General features: G+C 57.5%; 2 protein-coding genes across 5 annotated transcripts; one reads left to right on the forward strand and one right to left on the reverse strand.

Moving 5' to 3' along the window:
- The first annotated feature begins 260 nt into the window (after window positions 1-260).
- On the forward strand, window positions 261-7,384 carry IGSF8 (immunoglobulin superfamily member 8). Of its 2 annotated transcripts, none has more exons than XM_025287537.2 (7): window positions 261-495; window positions 3,517-3,894; window positions 4,695-5,156; window positions 5,472-5,879; window positions 6,092-6,505; window positions 6,836-6,966; window positions 7,098-7,384. In XM_025287537.2, the coding sequence occupies exons 1-6, from the start codon at window positions 441-443 to the stop codon at window positions 6,949-6,951; spliced, it is 1,833 nt and encodes a 610-aa protein (XP_025143322.2). In that variant the 5' UTR covers window positions 261-440; the 3' UTR covers window positions 6,952-6,966; window positions 7,098-7,384. The 2 variants fall into 2 exon arrangements, with proteins under 2 accessions (XP_025143322.2, XP_006060530.2); XM_006060468.3 differs by having other exon boundaries at window positions 262-495; window positions 7,130-7,384.
- Window positions 7,385-10,153: 2,769 nt separating this feature from the next.
- On the reverse strand, window positions 10,154-17,092 carry KCNJ9 (potassium inwardly rectifying channel subfamily J member 9). 3 transcript variants are annotated; one of them, XM_025287542.2, is made up of 5 exons: window positions 16,873-17,092; window positions 15,653-15,706; window positions 15,282-15,385; window positions 13,667-14,574; window positions 10,154-10,992 (listed from the first exon to the last, which is right to left on the reverse strand). In XM_025287542.2, exons 4-5 carry the CDS (start codon window positions 14,514-14,516, stop codon window positions 10,625-10,627), a joined length of 1,218 nt encoding a protein of 405 aa, XP_025143327.1. In that variant the 5' UTR covers window positions 14,517-14,574; window positions 15,282-15,385; window positions 15,653-15,706; window positions 16,873-17,092; the 3' UTR covers window positions 10,154-10,624. The 3 variants fall into 3 exon arrangements, with proteins under 3 accessions (XP_025143327.1, XP_025143326.1, XP_025143328.1); XM_025287541.2 differs by having other exon boundaries at window positions 15,653-15,752; XM_025287543.2 differs by lacking the exons at window positions 15,282-15,385; window positions 15,653-15,706.
- Between the last annotated feature and the right edge of the window lie 1,512 nt (window positions 17,093-18,604).

Here is an 18,604-nt window from a genome sequence, read left to right on the forward strand (position 1 = left end):
CGGGGCGGAGACTGGGGCAGGCGGAGCCGGGGCCAAGGTCCAGGACCCTGTCGGGACAAACCCGGGGATCTGAGCAGGGCCAGGGTCGGAAGGGGCTGGGGCGGAGTTGGGCACCAGGGCGGGGCCAGACTGGGGCCAGCAGCCTAGGGCCGGGGCGGGGCCTGGGCAAGGCTGGGAGGGGTCGGGGCCAGGCGGGGCGGGAACGGTCTTCCTAGTAGCCTAGGCGGGAGGGAAAGCAGTAGGAGGTGGCGAGGAGGAGGGAAGAGGGAGGAGGGAAGAGGGCGGGGACTTGGCAGCTCCGGCTTAGCTCAGCTCCGCTCTGCGCACCCACGCCTCGCAGCTCCGCTTCGTGACCCCCACCCGGGCATGCGCCCCCCGAACCCCTGGTCACCCAGAGCCCGCGCCGCCCCCCAGAGCCTTCCTAGAGCCAGCTGTGCAGGATGGGCGCCCTCGGTCCCAAGTTGCCGCCGCCGCCGCTGCTGCTGTTAATGCTGGGTAAGCCCGGCCCCCCCGCCCCGGTTCCCAGCCCCTCCCGGCAGGTGCCTGCTATCTGTTGTTCAGCCCTGTCGTCTCCCCAGCATTTCGGAGCCCCTGGTAGCCCCTTCTCCCTCAGCGGCGCCTCCAGCCTTCCCGGGCCTGGCGTCCAGCTGCCCTCTGTGGCCGCCGGCCTAGCCAGTCTTGGGGTTGGGATGAGGCACCCCGGTTCTAGGCCCTAGGCTGGGACACAGTGAGGACCCACCAAAGTGCGGTCCCTGGGGACCAGGCCTCCGGGGGCCGGGTCCCGCTTCCCTGCTGGCACACTCAGGTCAGGGGGCGCTGCGATTCCTGTCTGCCTCACACTCAGCTTCAGGCCCGGCCTTAGGTACTCGCCCTGCGTGGGCAGTGCCTGGCCATCTTCATAATCGCCCGAGTTGGCTGGAGGCCCAGGGGCCCGTTCTGCCCCACGATCTTTTGAAGTAAGTCTCCCCTAATTGCACCCCCCTCTCCAACTTCATTATCTGACGCGTCAGCCTCATCCTGGGCCGGGTCTCTCAGATAGCACTTGTTTCTGTAGCCTCCCACCAGCTGTCACACCCCCTTAGTCCCAGCCTCCCTGCCTCAGGAGAAACCGGGCTTCCTGGAGACTGATGCTGAGATCCCCAAGCACCCCGTGTCTGTTGCGGTGGGTGTTGAGGCTGGGCTGTCTGGACCACTGCTGCATGGCTGCATGAGGGCAGTGACAGTGGAAATGTTCTGGGTGTGAACTGGAGGGCTCCCTGTAGGGCTGGCCTGGGGAGGAGGATCGGATGGTGACTGCCTACACAGACTCAGGAGACTGCAACCCTCGAAATCAGAGCACAGGGCGGCGAGGGGGTGGCTTTGGTGCCCGGATTCGGAGCTGTCATAGTTAAGGCAGAGGCTGACGTAGCCCCAGCAGCCTGTTTCTAGACCAGCGCTCCATCTCAGAGCCAAGCGGCCTCCCTGTACTGCATAGGTCCCCGGGGCCCTGTGGGACTAGAATGAGTCCTCTCCTTGGGGCCCTAGGCAGGGCCATACAGAGCAGGGAGCTGTGGGCCCTGGTTACCTAGCACTGGGCCTCTTTTCCCCAGTGGGCAGCGTGGCGCAGAGAGGAGCCCAGGGTAAGTGTGGCGCAGAAAGATAAGAGAGTGTGTGGGATCTGAGTGCCCTGGATGTGGGCACTTACTCTCACTTTAAAGGTGAGGAAAATGAAATAACTTGCCCCAGAGAACACATTGAGTGAGTGTTGGGGCTTGGATTTGAACCCACACCAGAGACCTGAAGCAGGTCTCTTTGCTCTCCTTTCTTTTTCTGCTAACCCAGAGAAGGGGGCCTGGCTGTGGAGAAAGCTGCCTGGCAGCTGGTTTCCCAAGGCGGTGAGGGTGACTTTCCCATGGGGATCTCCAAGCATCAGCAGTTGTGGAGCCAGGAAGATGGGAGGGGGCCTTCCTAAGCAGAGTCTGCCCTGAGGCCAGTGAAGGTGTTGGCTCCAACACGCTGATTATGAAACGCCCTGGGGCAAGGCCCTTCTGAGTCACAGGCTCTCTCCCTGTTAAAGTGGAAGAAGCTCCTAGCTCTCCTCCAGTGTAGCGTGGACGGGGCTAGTCCACACAGTACAGCTGGGGATGGGCATGGGGCTGGAACTCGGCTTCTGGACTTCCAGCCTGTGCTCTAACCGGGTGACCATGAGGTCTCCCCATGACTCAGCCGCAGGGAGAAGACAGAGTTATGGGGAGGGCTTCCAGAGGACAGTCTGACCACAGACTAGGTGTTTTCCTCCTGCCCCTGCAGAAAGGTTGGGGTCTGTCCCTGGAGTGATGCTCTGCTTGGTGAGGCCATTGCCCTCAGGCCTCCCCTGTATGTCCCCATTTACCTCCCTGCCTTTGTCCCTCTACAGGGGCATGGGGAGGCCAGCCAAGGAGAGTAGGAACTTGGCCAAGACATTCTACTTCTCGTACCTTACCTTTCTCATCTGTAAGATGGAGGTAGAGAGTTGACCCAGCCCTCCTTGTGTCCTGAGATTCTGTGATTTGGGGCTGTGGAAAGACAGAAGAAGAAGCTGAGCCCTCCAAGGCCACAAGGCTACCCTTTGAGGGCAGGCTAGGGGTGAGCGTGGGGTGAAGAAGAGTTTTGGCCTCTCTGAGGAGAGAGAGATGGGAGGGGACAACTGTGAGGGCGGGTGGGGGGCTGGGTGGTGGTGGTTACAGCCTCCCTACAGAAAGGGAGCAGTATGTAAATGAATGCACACTATATGCAAATTAAGGCTTTTGTTTAGGGAGTGGTGGGGTGGGGTGGGGGGAGGACTGTGTGTCAGCTGGGCCTTGGGGAAGGTTGGCAGGCACTGGTGGGGGAGGGGAGCCTCTGCCTCCAGAGCCCAGGGCAGAGGCTGGTTCTTGCCCCGTGAGCCTCAGCTGCCTCGGCAGCCCCAGGGGGCGGAGAAGCACTGAGCTCATGACACAGCTGGAGACCGGGGAGGGATGCTGTGGTGAGAACTGACTGGGCCTGTACCCTCTCCTGCCCAGGCCAGTGGCTCCATTGTCTGGAGTCCCCTGGCCCAGGTGACACAGCTGGGCCAACCAGCCCTTCTGATCAAAGTTTTTCCAGCTCCTTTTAAACAAAGGAGGGGGACATGTGGTCTCAGGATCCCTTAGCTAGAAGGCTCACCTGGTCTGCAGACAGGAGAGTGGGGTAACAAGGGGAGGGTACGGCTGGAATCAAGGAATGGTTAAATCAGAAAGCAGATACACTCCTTCCTGCACTTGGCTGCTCTGCTTCTGGCCTGCCAGGAACAGGGATGATTCTGGGTTTTGAGGCTAACCGGGCTCTCTCCCACCACCTCCTTGAGACCCAGGTGTCTTGCCTCCCAGTATCCTTTCCTGGTTCTCAGAATGGGGCCCAAGCTGTACACCAAGTGTGCTCAGGTTTCCTTTCCTTTCACAAGCAGGCAGCAAGGATGATGCAGGTGCTGGGGGGATGCAGTGAGGACCCAGGCGTGCCTAACTCCGTCCTTCCCCGTAGGAATTGGGTGCTGTGCCCGGGAAGTGCTGGTCCCTCAGGGGCCCCTGTACCGTGTGGCTGGCACTGCCATCTCCATCTCCTGCAATGTCAGTGGCTATGAGGGCTCTGCCCAGCAGGACTTCGAGTGGTTCCTGTACAGGCCCGAGGCCCCAGAGGCCGCCCTGGGCATCATCAGCACCAGGGACGCCCGGTTCTCCTACGCCATCTTTGGGCCCCGAGTGGCCGCCGGTGAGGTCCAGGTGCAGCGTCTGCAGGGCGATGCCGCGGTGCTCAGGATCTCCCGCCTGCAGGCCCAGGATGCTGGCATTTACGAATGCTACACACCCTCCACTGATACCCGCTACCTGGGCAGCTACAGCGGCAAAGTGGAACTGAGAGGTACTGGGCCCTGAGAGGGGTGGGGCCGCTCTCTCCCAAAAGGCAGGAAGTCAGGGCCGGCCAGCAACTCAAGAGGGACTTGAGGTCCAAGGAGGTCCCCTAATTTGACTTTGTGCAAATTAGTTACTGGTCTGGGACTCTAACCCAGAACTCTTCATTCCAGGCAACAGCTCTTATTGAGGAGAGCATGGCAACTGACTCCAGTCTTCTTGCCTGGAGAATCCTCATGGACAGAGGAGCCTGGCGGGCTACAGTCCATGGGGTCACACAGGGTTAGACACAGCTGAGTGACTAAGCACAGCACAGCTCTTACTCTACCAAGCGGCTTTCTGGGAGAAGGGGAAGTGTCCTAAAGCTTTCCATTGCCTGGAGGGTAGGGGAGCCCCATAGGGTGAACAGACTCCATTCCTGGAGATTTCAGGATCCAGATCTGGGGGAGGAGTGGGAAAAGTAGAGGCAGGGTAGGAGGAGGGAGACCACGTGACATTCTTGCTCTCTTAAGTTTCTTTGTCTTCCGGGAAGGAAGACAGAGCCACTTTGCTGAGTATTTCAAACAGGAGTCACTCTCAAACATAAGGGTGAGTAGGCGATGAGCTGATTCTATGAAACTCAGCAAGTATTTATTGAGTGCCTGCTGTGTGCCCAGCACTGTGCTTGGCACCACTGGGTTACAGAAGGAATGATACAACACGAAGTCTCTGCCTCCTAGGATCTCACAGTCTATTTAGGGAAATAAGTTGTAGGTGGAAAACAGCTCACACAGGTCAACAGCGCCCCCTCACTCCACCTGCTCTCTCTAGTTCTTCCAGACACGCTGCAGGTGTCTGCTAGCCCTCCGGGGCCCCGAGGCCGCCAGGCCCCGACTTCACCCCCTCGCCTCACAGTGCACGAGGGGCAGGAGCTGGCACTGGGCTGCCTGGCGAGGACGAGCACGCAGAAGCACACACACCTGGCCGTGTCCTTTGGGCGAGCCGTGCCCGAGGCGCCTGTGGGGCGAGCGACTCTGCAGGAAGTGGTGGGGCTCCGGCCCGACCTGGCAGTGGACGCTGGAGCTCCCTATGCCGCGCGACTGGCAGCCGGGGAGCTGCGGCTGGGCAAGGAGGGGCCCGAGCGGTACCGCATGGTGCTGGGCGGTGCCCAGGCGGACGATGCAGGCACCTACCACTGCACTGCCACCGAGTGGATCCAGGATCCGGATGGCAGCTGGGCCCAGATCGCAGAGAAGAGGGCTGTGTTGGCGCACGTGGATGTTCAGACACTGTGTGAGTGCCCGGGGTCCCCCAGTGCCAGCTGGGAGCCAGAGTATCTCAGGGACACTAGAGGACCATGGTCCGAGACCTGGGAGCCCCCGTTCCCTCGAGTGAGCAGTCTCGTTAGCATTGCTTCCCACTAGCATCTGTACCTGTGATGGGTTTTCTCTGCTCAGAAACAGGTGTGGAGATGGGAGGGCCGCGGCTGAGGGTGAGAGCCGGCCCCAGGGTGGGGGAGATGGGGGGCAGTTGCCTGTGGTCAAGAGAGGACAGGTGCTCCGTGCCCTCTCCTGGCTCCTTGACACCCCTCCCCCGCCTGTGTTTCAGCCAGCCAGCTGGCAGTGACAGTGGGGCCTGGTGAGCGTCGGGTCGGCCCAGGGGAGCCCTTGGAGCTGCTGTGCAATGTGTCGGGGGCCCTGCCCCCACCAGGCCGTCATGCCGCGTACTCCGTGGGCTGGGAGATGGCACCCGCAGGGGCACCTGGGCCCGGCCGCCTGGTGGCCCAGTTGGACACGGAGGGAGTGGGCAGCCTGGGCCCTGGCTACGAGGGCCGGCACATTGCCATGGAGAAGGTGGCCTCCCGAACCTACCGGCTACGGCTGGAGGCTGCCCGGCCTGGGGATGCGGGCACCTACCGCTGCCTAGCCAAGGCCTATGTCCGAGGGTCTGGGGCCCGGCTTCGCGAAGCCGCCAGTGCTCGCTCCCGGCCCCTCCCTGTGCACGTCCGAGAAGAAGGTGAGCGGGGCAGGCTGGACCCTGGACAGGATTCGGGGTCTGTAGAACCTTTCCCTTCCGTTTCTGAGCCTCTCTCCCTATCAGCTGCCTCCATGTCTCAGCCTCACACTCCTCTTCAAGATTGTGGGAACACTGAATTTCTGGGGGATCGCTTGGACAGTGGACCTAACCCCATGTGCCCTGACCTTTCACCTCTGACTTTCGTTGTGCAGGTGTGGTGCTGGAGGCCGTGGCCTGGCTAGCGGGAGGCGCAGTGTACCGCGGGGAGACTGCCTCCCTGCTCTGCAACATCTCCGTGCGGGGCGGCCCCCCTGGGCTGCGGCTCGCTGCCAGCTGGTGGGTGGAGCGGCCGGAGGAGGGGGAGCTGAGCTCTGCCCCTGCCCAACTGGTGGGCGGGGTGGGCCAGGACGGTGTGGCGGAGCTGGGAGTCCGGCCTGGAGGAGGCCCTGTCAGCGTGGAGCTGGTGGGGCCCCGAAGCCATCGGCTGAGACTGCACAGCTTGGGGCCTGAGGACGAAGGCGTGTACCACTGCGCCCCCAGCGCCTGGGTGCAGCACGCTGACTACAGCTGGTACCAGGCGGGCAGTGCCCGCTCAGGGCCTGTCACAGTCTACCCATACACGCATGGTGAGTTACTCCCGCCCTGTCCTCCTTGCTCAGGCCTCCCCCCATCCCCCGCTCTTGTTCTCTCCTTTGCCTCTGATCCTCCCACTAGCTGTCCCTCTGGTCCCTCTTTCTCCTCCAAAAGTCCAGCTTTTGGCTGTTCGCCACCCAGCTGCTCCAGTGTCCTGGTGGTGGGTACTGGCTTGAGTGCAGAGGGCAGGGAGCCGGCAGAAGACTGTGTGTGTGGGAGAAGGTGGTGTGGACAGCTTGACAGAAGGTGCTGGCAAATGGTTGGGACTGTGGGTAGAGAGCAGGGACACCCCAGGCTGAACAGAGCCATCCTCTCTCGCCCAGCCCTGGACACTCTGTTTGTGCCCCTGCTGGTGGGCGCGGGGGTTGCTCTAGTCATCGGAGCCACCATCCTCGGCTCCATCACCTGCTGTTTCATGAAGAGGCTGCGGAAACGGTGATTCCTCGTACCCCAGGTGAGGGGTGAGAACCCCCAGCCCTGCCTTCCCCAGTCCCGAGATGAATGGCTCCCTTCCTGGCCCTACCCAGCCGCTCGCAGCTCTGCGGGACCCTGGCAAGGGCCAGGAGGGAGTCACGCTCTCCCTAGCCCCCTCGCCGTGTGCTCTCCTGTTCTTGCAGGTGTGACTGTCTTCCAGCCCAGCTGCAAGCCTGCCTCTGGTGTCTGAATACCCTCTCCCTCTGCCTGCCCTTCCTTTAATTTATTTGACTGACTCCCAGCCAGAGCTGGGGACATGGCCCCCCACCCCCCACGCCTTCCTTCCCAAGCTCATCCCTCTGGCCTTCTCTTCATGATCTCATACCCAGCCCAAAGGGAGGCAGTTCCCTGTCCTAGAATTAGTTTTTCTAAAATGTGAATAAACTTGTTTTATAAAATCCGGGCTGGCTGTGTCTTCCCTGCCATGGGGGCTGGGGCGGGTGGCAGGGAGGCTGCTGGGGGCTGACAGCCTCTTCTGGACAACCCGGGCTGCTCTTCCCCCTACAAACACCATCTGGCCTCCGTGGGCCATGCCGCCCACCCCAGGAGGGGACACCTGGGTCCCATCTGCTGTCCGAGCTGTCAGTGCAGAGCCGATTCCTGTTGGGATTCTTGCTTGGGGAGGGAAGGGAGGAAGGCGGGTGAGTTCCAGCTGAGCACAGCCTCGCCTCAGACTTCTCCCAGGTTGCGGGGTAGGGGCTTCCAGGGCCTAGTGCCCCCCTTTCTGAGTTCCCGTGCTACTCTACAATCTCAGTCTCTTGATCAGGCTAATCTTGGACCTGACTCCTCTCCCCAGGCCCTGGGGCCTCAGCCTTTCCCTCCTGATCTTCATTATTCGGTCTGACAGCAGCAGAATGGAAGCCCCAGAACACAGCCGCCTGGGTGTCAGGAGGACGGCACTCAGAGGAGACCCTACAAACCCCTGCTCCTCCTGGCTGCCACCCCATCCCCTCCTGCGCCCTTGGGGCCCCCAGAATTTGTCTGTGCCTAAGGATTCTCTGATCTCTTTCAACTCAGTGATTTAGACATTTATTGAGCATTACCAGTTTGCCAAGTGTTGTTTTTACAGATGGGGCAACCGAAGCCCAGAGAAGTGACGCGACTTGCCCAGAGTCATAGAACTAAGTAGTGACAGAGTCAGGACTTGAACCCGGGTCTCCAGACTCCCTGAGCCGCACACAGCGGGGCCCTGAGAGGTGGCTGAGCATGAGGAGAGGGGCGGCAGGGTCTCAGGCCTCCCATCCAGCCTCAGTTCTCTGCAGTGGGTTCATTTTTAGTGGGTGAACTCCCACGGGAGCAAGTGTGGGCACCAACAGTCCCCTCCCGTCTATTCGGGCTCCAGCTGTCTCAGCAAATTGAACCAAAAGCACACCCCATTCCACCCCCCAACATTTGTTTTTTTTGTGAACAACTGATGCCAGGGTGCAGGGACCTCATCTTTGACTGATGGTGGCCCAGGTGACCCTGATTTGCGGCAAAGACGTCCTGAGCTGGCATGGCTCCTTCCTGCTTCCAGGAGGTACAGCGTCTCATAGGACCCCAGCTTCGCAGCCTGGAATGCAGCACCGTGGGGTGCTCCCCACCAAGGAGTTCAGACTTCTATTAAAAGTTCAGGAGTGGGATGTAGCCAGGGCCAAGGGCTGGAGGTCACTGCTGGGGATGGTGTGCTTACGCGTGTGCACACGTCTCTCCCAGCCACAGGTCCTCCCGTCTCTGCCCCTTCTTGACTCGCTGTTGCTCTCCCTGCATCATCCTGGGATGGAGGGCCTCAATGGTGACTGGGATGAGGCCAGGAAGGGGATGCACGTGGCATGGGAACATGTCTCCAGGGGCTCCTGTCCCAGCTGGGCAAACGGCAGGCCACAGCAACATCTGGATATTTGGACTCTCACTTCTCTCTCACACCTTCTCCCACGTTTAAGCCTACCTCAAGTCCCACGTGGGATTCCATCCTCTGTCACTGATGCCCTTCCTCCTCCAGCTCCCATTGCTTCCCCAGGACACCCCCTGAAGCCCTCCCAGCTGCTTTGCTTTATCTATTATGCCTACTCATCTTCACCAAACCCCATCTCTAGTTTGTCGCTGCCATATTTTCACTGACGGGTGAGTCCCTGGGTCCAGAGTTAAACTCTTCAGCCTGGGTTTCCTGGTCCCCTTTCCCCCCACCACAATTTGCCACCCGTTATATTTCAGTTTCCTTCCCAAGGATCCTCAGCGACTCCTCAGCTTGATGCCCATTTCCTGAGAGAACCCCCAGTCTGCTTAGGGGAGGGCTTCTCAAAGCATGGTCCCTGTTCCGGCATCAGGACCTGACGCGTTAGAAATGCAGTTTTAGTCTCTGCCCCAGACCTACTGTGTCCAAAACTCTGGGAGTGCGGTTCAACCATCTGTGTCCCCGAGGCCTCCAGGTTGACCCTGATGCCCACCCCAGTTCACAACTGCTGGCTCAGGTCACTCTCTAGGTCTGACTCAGCCCTCGACTTTCTGATCACCAAGCCCTCCCACCCCTACTCAGAGAGATTGCCCAGGTTCTTGGTTTGAAACAGTTGCCAAAGGCATATGTCCCTGTCTTTCCCACGTGCACGTGCTGTATTTCCGGAATAGGAATCGGATCTCTGGCCATCCTCCCCACACATGCCCGGGTCAGTGCTCCGGACTCAGCTGGCACCCAGTGAGCCATGTGAATGACTCCCTCTCACTGTACCCCAAGACTGAGTCTTGTTTCCCGAGGGCCCTGTGTCCCAGCTCTAGTGAACTCATGAGCTTCATGTCTCCCCTGGTTCTTCTCTTCACAACCCTGCTCTCCCCTCCCACCTCTGCAGTAGCACTTCTGAGGTCTCCCTCCGCTGTTAGAAGATGGTCATCCCCGGCTTGCCTTGCCCAGGCCCAGCCCCAGCCCCAGGGCCCTAGGGCCCCAGCTCTGGCATCTCCCCTACAGTTGGCTTCCCTGCATCGTGGACGAGATCCTTCACACCCTACTGAGCTGCCCCCGCAGCCTCTCAGCCTGCCCCCAGCCTGTCACGGTGGTGGGGGTGAAGGCAGGAGGACAGCCTCTCCCTCTCTGTCTGTCCCCTTCCAGCTTTCTCTGCCCTGGGCCAGCTCGGGCTGCTGCGTCCAGTGAGACAGATGCGCCAGACTTGGGGAGGCTGGCTGAGGAGAAGAGAGGGGACTAAAATGCAGCCCACATCTGCTCCCCAAACCGTGCACCCTGGTTTAGGGTGGTGTCAGTCTAGAGGAAAAGGGTGCCTTTTTAGAATTTGCACAAAGATGCTCTGTGAGTTAGCGGCAGCCCTGAGCGCTCCACCAGCCTGTCAGCCCATTTATCTATCTACTGACTGTCTCTCTCTGCTTCCATCTTCTCATCCGGCTCACACAGGTCCATCCTTCTGTCCACGCATCCACCCATGAACAGACAGGAAGGTCACAGACAGGCTGGGTAAGTTCACCCATCCCCACCCTCCATTCTCCTGAAATCAGGATCTCTCCTGTCCAAGTTGGATCCCAGACCTGAGATTCTGAGGGGGCTCTCCAGCTTTGGTGCATTCATAGGGACCTTGCCGGACTCCTTCTCCACCTATGATATTCAGCTCCCCAGGTACCTGTGTCTGGCCCTGCCACAGGGGTCTGGAGGAATTTGGTCATACCTTGGACTCACTCTCTGGGGGTGGCAGGCAGCCATTCTGCTCTTTGTCAACCCCAGCCCCTTCGCCGGCCCCCTCTCCTGCCTCCTCTCCCGCCTCCTCTCCAGCCCCCTCTCCAGCCCCCTCCTCCTCCACCTTCTCGTCCAGCCGGCTGGGGATGGACCAGTAGAGATGGGCATCCAGTCGGGCCGCGGCCTCAGCCAGCTCCCGGGCGCTGCATGAAGGTGTGGGCACCTCAAAGGTCTCGTGGAAGCTGGCGTAGTCTACTTCGTAGAAGCCATCCTCCAGGGTCAGCACTGAGGTGAAGCGGTGGCCCCATAGCACCTCATCCACCAGGTAGGAGCTCCGAGCTTGGCATGTCATTCCTGGGGGGAGGGGCATAGGTCAAGGGGATCCCAGCCCCAGCCTTACCTCTCCTGTGTCATTCCACAATCCTATTCCTAAAACTCTTCCCTGTAGCCCTCTTCAAGGGCCCGCAACCCCCTTTGGTCCAGTCTACTTTCTCTTCCTTCCCAATTCTTGTACCCCTCCTCCCCTCCATTTACTCCAACTCTTCATCTCTGGCCCACATTCTCCCTCTCCCTTCCCCTCCATTGGAGATGCCAATCAGAGAAGCTTAACTTTGAGAATGACCTTGGAGATCATCTAGTCTAACTTGCCCCTCTATACAGGGTACCCCACTGGAGCATTCCCAATAATGTGCATTTAGCTTGCACTTGATTACCTCCTAGGATTAAGACCTCACCACCTCACAAGGAATCCCTTCTTTTGCGTGATAGCTCTAATATTTGAGTTGTTCTTTACACAGAGCCCAAATCTGCTTCCCTTAGTCTCATTCCTCTGCTTTATGACACCCCTTCAAGTAACCGGAAGCAGGAGTCTCAGGTTTCATCATGTCTTCTCTCTTTCAGACTGAATATCTGTCTCCCTTCACCATTCCTATGACCTGGCTTCCAAAATTTTTACTTTCTTGACTGCAACCCAGAACGGCCAAGGAGGATGCTTTAAGCACTTTGAATGTGATAAATACTTCAACCATGGCCTGATGCACGCATAAGAGAGGGCTCACTGCCTCTCCTTCTGCCCATGATTCTTTAGCTAATAGGCCCAAGATTACATTATATAAACATTTTGGGAAGCTGTATCACATTGCCTGTGGCCAACTAAAACCCCCAGTTCTTTTTTCACCAGAGCTCTTCCATGCTGTGCTTACATAAGTGATTTTTTTTAAGCCTAAATCTAGAACTTTATATTTATTCCTTTTAAATGTCATCTTGTTGGGTTTTTGGCTCATTATACTTGCTTTTCAGAAGCATTTTGGATACTGACTCTCTCACCCAAAATATTACCATCCTTTCCAACTTTGTCTCTCTAGAAAAATCCGACAAGCTCCCCTCCCTCTCTCCTTCACCTCACCCTCCCCCGTACTCCTTGCCATGACCGTGTGTCCTGTTTTCCCTGTGGGGTGGCCACAGCCACTGCGGCAAATGCTTCTCTTCTACTTGGGGTCTCTCACATCCCCCTCAGCTCATATCTACCTTCGAACAAAGGGGAACAGAAGAGTGAACACTAGCTGAGCAGAGACTGGCTCTTAACACTGAAAGCCCTGCCTTGAGCCAGTGTGGGGACATTGGTATTCTCTGTTCCTTTGGCTGGCATAGGAAATGTCCAGGAGAGGAGGGGAAGAAGAAGCAAAAGTGACCCTGGAGAGAGGGGGTTCAAGGAAGAGGGTGAGGGGCTGGCGGTACCTGAGAAGAGGGTTGGGCAGGGATCGCCCACGTACCAGCAAGAGTGCCAGCTGGTGAGATGAGAGGAAAGGAAACAGGGTGAGTGGGGAAGGGAAAGGAACGGGGTGCGGTGTGGGGAAAGGAGTGAGGAAGACTGGGGCAGACAGTGGTACAGGGTCGGAGTGGAGCGTGCTTGCTGGCCCCAACTTAGGATAAGCCAGCAGGGGACACAGGCAGCAGCCACAGGGCCACCTGATGGGCCTTGGGTTATCCACCTGCAAGCTTCTCCCATTTCTATCCCCATTAAAAAAAAATGTTTTGGGCCCCACCAAAGCATACAGGATCTTAGTCCCCAGACCAGGGATCCAGCCCCACCTCCTGCACTGGCAGCTCAGAGTCTCAACTGCTGGACTGCCAGGGAAGTACCCTCTCCCTCTTTTGGATCTCAAGTATCAAAGGACTCATTTGCTGGTCCTGCTACACTGGTCTTGTCCTACCTGCTCCCAAACCTTTCACTGTGGAGGCCTGAGTTGGAAGTTCTGACATTACAGGTACATTGCCAATTCCTTCTGGAAAGGGGCTCGAAATCTTCAGGTCATCTGTTTCCTTTGTCAGTGGAGACTGAGCCTTTTGATGGATTGGGAAACCCAGGTAGAGCTGCGAGCAGCTATCAACCTCTCCTTAAGGTCCAGGCTAGGAATAACAGGTCATGGAAAACCTTCACCATCAAATTCCAGAAGCCTGGACCTCTCAGTATTGAGAAAGAGTGCAAACCTTAACCTTCCCTCCTACTCTGCACCCTGAACACTGAAGCCAGACTGCCCGTGTCCACTGCTTATTTAGCCTATAACTGTGGACAACTTAACTTCTCACTGGGGCATTCTGCTCCCTGAAAAATGAGCACAAAAATGAGAAATAACCTCAGCAGGGTCCTTCATGGGGTTTGGATTAAATGAGCTCAGAGGGGTAAAGTGCTTTGGAAACGTGGAGGGCAGGGAGTAAGCACTGGGTTGGCTACTGTCATTACTCTCCCCTATTTGCACTTCTCAGCCAGGGCCCCGGCCAGGGCTGCTTCAGAGGATTCCTGCCTTTTCTCGGCTCTCTGGGGGATCACTCTGTTCACACACTTCTCCTAACCCAGATCCCGAATCTCACCTCAGCCTCTCTCCTCCTCTACCAGCCTCTCCACCCATTCTCTACCAGTTCCCCCATCCCTCCTCGCCCCCTGCTTCGTCCGCCCTGGCTCCTCTAGGTCCAGTTCCCTGCCCACCCGCTCCCCTCCCCTGCTCCTCCTCCTCAGGGCCGCCCGCACCCGTGGCTTCCACCATGCCCTCGAGGATGACCACGATCTCGAAGTCGTCCCTCTCGAGGGCGCGGCGCGACGCCTCCCAGAAGGGACTGGCGGCGTCGATCTCGTGGCTGATGACGAGAGGCGAGACGAGGAAGAGGCGGTCGTCGCCCGTGTCGAAGCCCACGCTGAGGTCGGTCTGGTGCAGCGGGATGAACTCGCCCTCCAGCGTCTGGCGCGAGCGGATGAGCTTGGCGCGGATGGAGGCCTCAACGATGTGCGAAGATCGCAGGTCGCCCACCCGGAACATGAGGCAGAGGCGCCCGTCGCGCAGCGACACCACGGCGTGCGAGGAGAAGACGAGCGTGGCGGCGCGCTTGTTGGGCTGCGAGATCTTGACGAACATGCAGCCCACCATGAAGGCGTTCACCATGGAGCCCAGGATGGCCTGCAGCAGCAGCAGCACGATGCCCTCGGGGCACTGGTCGGTGATGACGCGGTGCCCGTAGCCGATGGTGGTCTCCGTCTCGATGGAGAAGAGAAAGGCGGCCACGAAGCCGTTGAGGTTGTTGACGCACGGGGTCCACGCTGTGTCCTCCAGGTGCTCCAGGTCGCCGCGGCCGTAGGCTATCAGCCACCAGATGGCGCCGAAGAAGAGCCAGGTGAGCGCGTAGGCCAGCACGAAGAAGAGCAGGCTCAGGCGCCACTGCAGGTCCACGAGCGTGGTGAACAGGTCGGTCAGGTAGCGGTACGTCTCGCGCACGTTGCCCTGCTGCACGTTGCAGCGCCCGTCCTTTTCCACGTAGCGCTGGCGGCCGCGGCGCCGCGGCGGCTCCTCCGTGCCCGGCGAGAAGGCTGCGTTCTCCTGAGCCATGGCCGTGGCCGCGGGCGGCGAGGTCACGGCCCGGGCGGCGGCGCGGGGCCTGGAGGGGCTGAGAGGTGGGCCGTGTTAGCCGATCCGCCAGAGAGGCCGAGACGTCCGGGCCTGCGCGCAGGGGCCGGGTGGCCCTGTGCGAGTCCCATGCTGCCTCTCAGCCTCGGCTTGCCGCATCGGTAGAATGGGAACGATACACACAGCCCTAGCTGGCCCCACCCGCAGCTCACAAAATCGTGAGGATCCAGTGGGATAGGGTGTATGAACTGGATCGCACTCTGCATGACTGATTATTTTAGAAGGAAAGGGCGGGGCGTGGTAACAGAGATCTTGGTCCCACTGCCTCGAACCGGGCTGTACAGCACCTCACAGCCACCCTCAGGCAAAAGGCCCTGGGCAAGAAGGGAGTTTCCTGAGATCTGTACGCTGTGAGCTTCTTGAAAGCAGGTGGTTCATCTTCCTCTCCAGGGCAGAGGCCTCCCTGCCCAAAGGCCTCCCACTTCCACACCACCCAGGCTAAAGTCAGGCAGTCCCCTTATTCCTGATCTCCGCCTTCAGCCTGCCGGCTAACCAGGCTCTTTTACCATTCACCAGGAGACTGACGCAGAAAGTCTTTCCCATTCCTCCCTCTTTGGACCTTGCTTACTCTACTCCCAACCCCCCTCCCCACACATCTTCTTCCTCTCAAGAAGCTTACAAAGGAGAAATGAAAGTGGTGGAAAGCGAGTGAAAAATCTCCAGTGGGCAAAGGTTGAACATTCCCACCTTAGGAAATGCCCACTGAGAAGTCTCCCTGAGGACTGACGCTGGTTATTGCAGCTGTAGCGTTAGCCCCGTTTCCCCTGGGTTATTTCCACAGTGGAGACAGCCTGCAAATGGGCAGGAGGGTCGGAGGATGTGAGATCAACACGGACAGCCAGGATAAAAGAAGCACAAAGTTCATCAAGATTAGGCTTGTAACCCTCTAGCAACCTACTCCTGATGAGCCTTTAACTCAGATAAGTGATCGAAGCACCCACATTTACCTCTCTCCTCCCTTCAGTTCTCTCCCCACCCCAGCCTCCCACCTCCCTTGACTATCCTCACAACAGCCCCCCTCCATATGTCCCAGATCTCACATTCCAAGAGAAGCCTACCTTATTTTGCTTTAAATTCTTCCCTGTGAGCAGCTCTCTGGACTGCAATCTGCCCTGAGAGAGAGAGACCCAGAGCCCTTCCATAGGCATCTAGGGACCCCTAGGAGGTATGGCCCATACAAGGAAAGGTAAAGAATAAAGATTCAAGGTTTTTCAACCTTCCCATCTTCCTGGGAATCATCCTCTTCTCCCATTCCAAGGAATCCTGGACTGGTTGTAGTAGAGTGGTGGACGGAAAGATGTGACATAAGGATCACAGATGGTCTGGACATTTGACCAGGTCCTGGGGAGAAACTGCCTGGATATGTAACTCCAAACCCAGCAGTCTTGAATTTAAGTTCTGGAGTGAGGTGTTCTATAGATCTTTGGAGGCTGTGTGGGTGTGGGTGTGGGTGTATGTGTGGTGTGTGTGTGTTGCTGGGGTAGAGGGCAGGAGGAAAACCCAAAACAAGATGGCTTGGAGCTTGGGGGCATCCCCTATATTTATTTTTCAGGAGGAATCAGGGACACATCCACGAGTTCCAGTGCAATGGCAGGTTAGGGTCTTCCCCTCCCCCAGTGGTGAGTGTCCCTTTCTCTCCCCACAGCCCAGGATATCCTTGAGAAGTGATCTCCAAGCACTGACTGGCTTAGAGATCACAGGTCCTGCAGAAAAGTACCTGAGCCCACTTATTCCAGCTTCCATCCAGGTGGGCTTTCAGATGTTCTCTCAAGGTCTTAGGTCATCTGACCCCCAATCTGCCTGCTTAGGCAGATTTCTCTGCCATGTGTGGGGAAGAAACCCCAGAGTCTGAGAGTCCATAGAACTCTCTCATCCTCCATTGTCCTAGGCATCTAGGTGAGCCTCACTTTGATTGTGTTCTTTCTCCTATCTTCCTTAAGTGGGGTCTGCATTTTTCTCAATGGGGCAGCCAAGGTGTGAAATGGTTGCCTCCATCCCGGAAGCAAAGACTCAGTTTCTGCAGCTTCCCTCTGGAGAGTCCTGTTCCTCCAGCCTGTTCCTCCTTATTTCACGTGCATGCTGTGTCCCCTTTTCAGAAGACCCCAGTGCTGCATTCTGCTGAATCTCCCTTTCTCCCACTTGAGAGTGCTGGCCTGCAAGGGGGCTTATTTTTTGGAAGGGGATCTGATGAAAACTCCCTCAGTAACCAGCTCTTCCCAAATCCCCACTTGCCTTGGAAATAGGGGCCCAAACCCAAGTCCCCCGCAACTCAACTCACAGCGTGTGGAGAGGAGAGTAGCCGGCAGCGGAGACCCCTGGGGGGAAGCGTCCATGCCCCTGACACCGCCTCCCCCTCACCCCAAGCACCCCTGGAGGGTGGGAGCCGCAAGCACTGCTGTTTCTCCTAAATGTAGCGGCAGCTCTGACTAGGACTTGCTATCTGTGTCATCCCCACTTCCCAGGCTCCCCTGCTCCTCTCCTGTTTCCACAGCAACCAGTCTGGCGACAGCTCTAGAGCATCCCCCTCCCCTCCCCAGTCCTGGGTACCACTAGAGGCTGATCCACACGCCATAGCTATTTTTAGCCAAAGTCCCTCCTCCTGGACAACTCAATGCTCGCCTCCTCACCCCTTCAGAAAAAAAAAGAAAAGCTGACATGCTGGCTCTTTCCTAAGAAGCTCCTTGCTCTGAGAAAATACAAGCCCTGATGTGTTTGGGAATTAGGCATTTGGTTTCCTGGGGATTCACCTCCAGTCGGGCTTCTGGGTGCTGGAAGGTTTGAAGTTCCTGGAATGGCCTGGCAAGATGGAAAAGGCAGTGCTGAGTAACACGATCTCCTGAGGCAGTTTTCTGGGTTCAAGTCAGGCTCTTGGTCAGGCCCGCCATCACAGTCTTCATTTTTAGAGAGGCCACCCTGATCCAGAAGAAAGTAGTCAGAGAGAAAAGAGATCCACTCAAGGAAGGGAGGTAGGGTCAGGGGTTCTGACCTTTGTCACTGATTTGCGAGGTGACCCATTTCAGTCAGCCACAGTTGCTCCATCTTTTCCAGGACGTGGATATGTGCAAATAGCCTCTTTCCGTCTACTTCACAGGGTGTGCAGATTGAATGAGGCAATGTAAATAGAAGGGCTTTGGAGTATAATTTGTTAACAGTGAAAGGTCTAGAAACAGCCCAGATGTCCAACAAAAAAGTCTAGGTTAGGGCTTACTAACTCTTCATTCAACAAACTCTTATGGAGCCCAAGTGCCAGGTAATGTGCTGGCTGGGAGCAGTTACAGAAATAAGTCCCTGCCCACCAGAAGCACGTGGTTGCTCGGGAGAAAGACACATAAGCACAGAATACTGACACTGCTGCTGCTAAGTCACTTCAGTCGTGTCCGACTCTGTGCGACCCCATAGACGGCAGCCCACCAGGCTCCTCCGTCCATGGGATTCTCCAGGCAAGAACACTGGAGTGGGTTGCCATTTCCTTCTCCAATGCATGAAAGTGGAAAGTGAAAGTGAAGTCCCTCAGTCGTGTTCGACTCTTCGCGACCCCATGGACTGCAGCCCACCGGGCTCCTCCGTCCATGGGGTTGTCCAGGCAAGAGTACTGGAGTGGGGTGCCGTTGCCTTCTCCGAATACTGACACTACTATTAAGGATTCTTTGAATATCAGCTCTGAGCTAGACACACCTCATTTAAAAACCCTGGGTGATACCCTATGAGATAAGTACTATTTTCTCTATTTATGGATGAGAAAACTAAAAGTGAGAAAGGTTAAATGGTTTACTGAATGTCACAGAGTTGGATATTGGCAGAGAAGTGGTCACACTCACACATCTTGTCACTCCCTTGGTAATGCAACATCTATGGCAAAGCAATATAAGCAGTTACTATGTTCATATATGTAAACGTGCATGAAGGCACACTGCTACATAAAAACCAGAACATGAAAGTATTCTCTTTTTTTTGGCCACCAACTCAGCTTGTGGGATCGTAGTTCCCTGTGCTGTGCTTAGTCGCTCAGT

The sequence above is a fragment of the Bubalus bubalis genome, chromosome 6, assembly GCF_019923935.1.
Source record: "Bubalus bubalis isolate 160015118507 breed Murrah chromosome 6, NDDB_SH_1, whole genome shotgun sequence".
Lineage (NCBI taxonomy): Eukaryota > Metazoa > Chordata > Mammalia > Artiodactyla > Bovidae > Bubalus > Bubalus bubalis.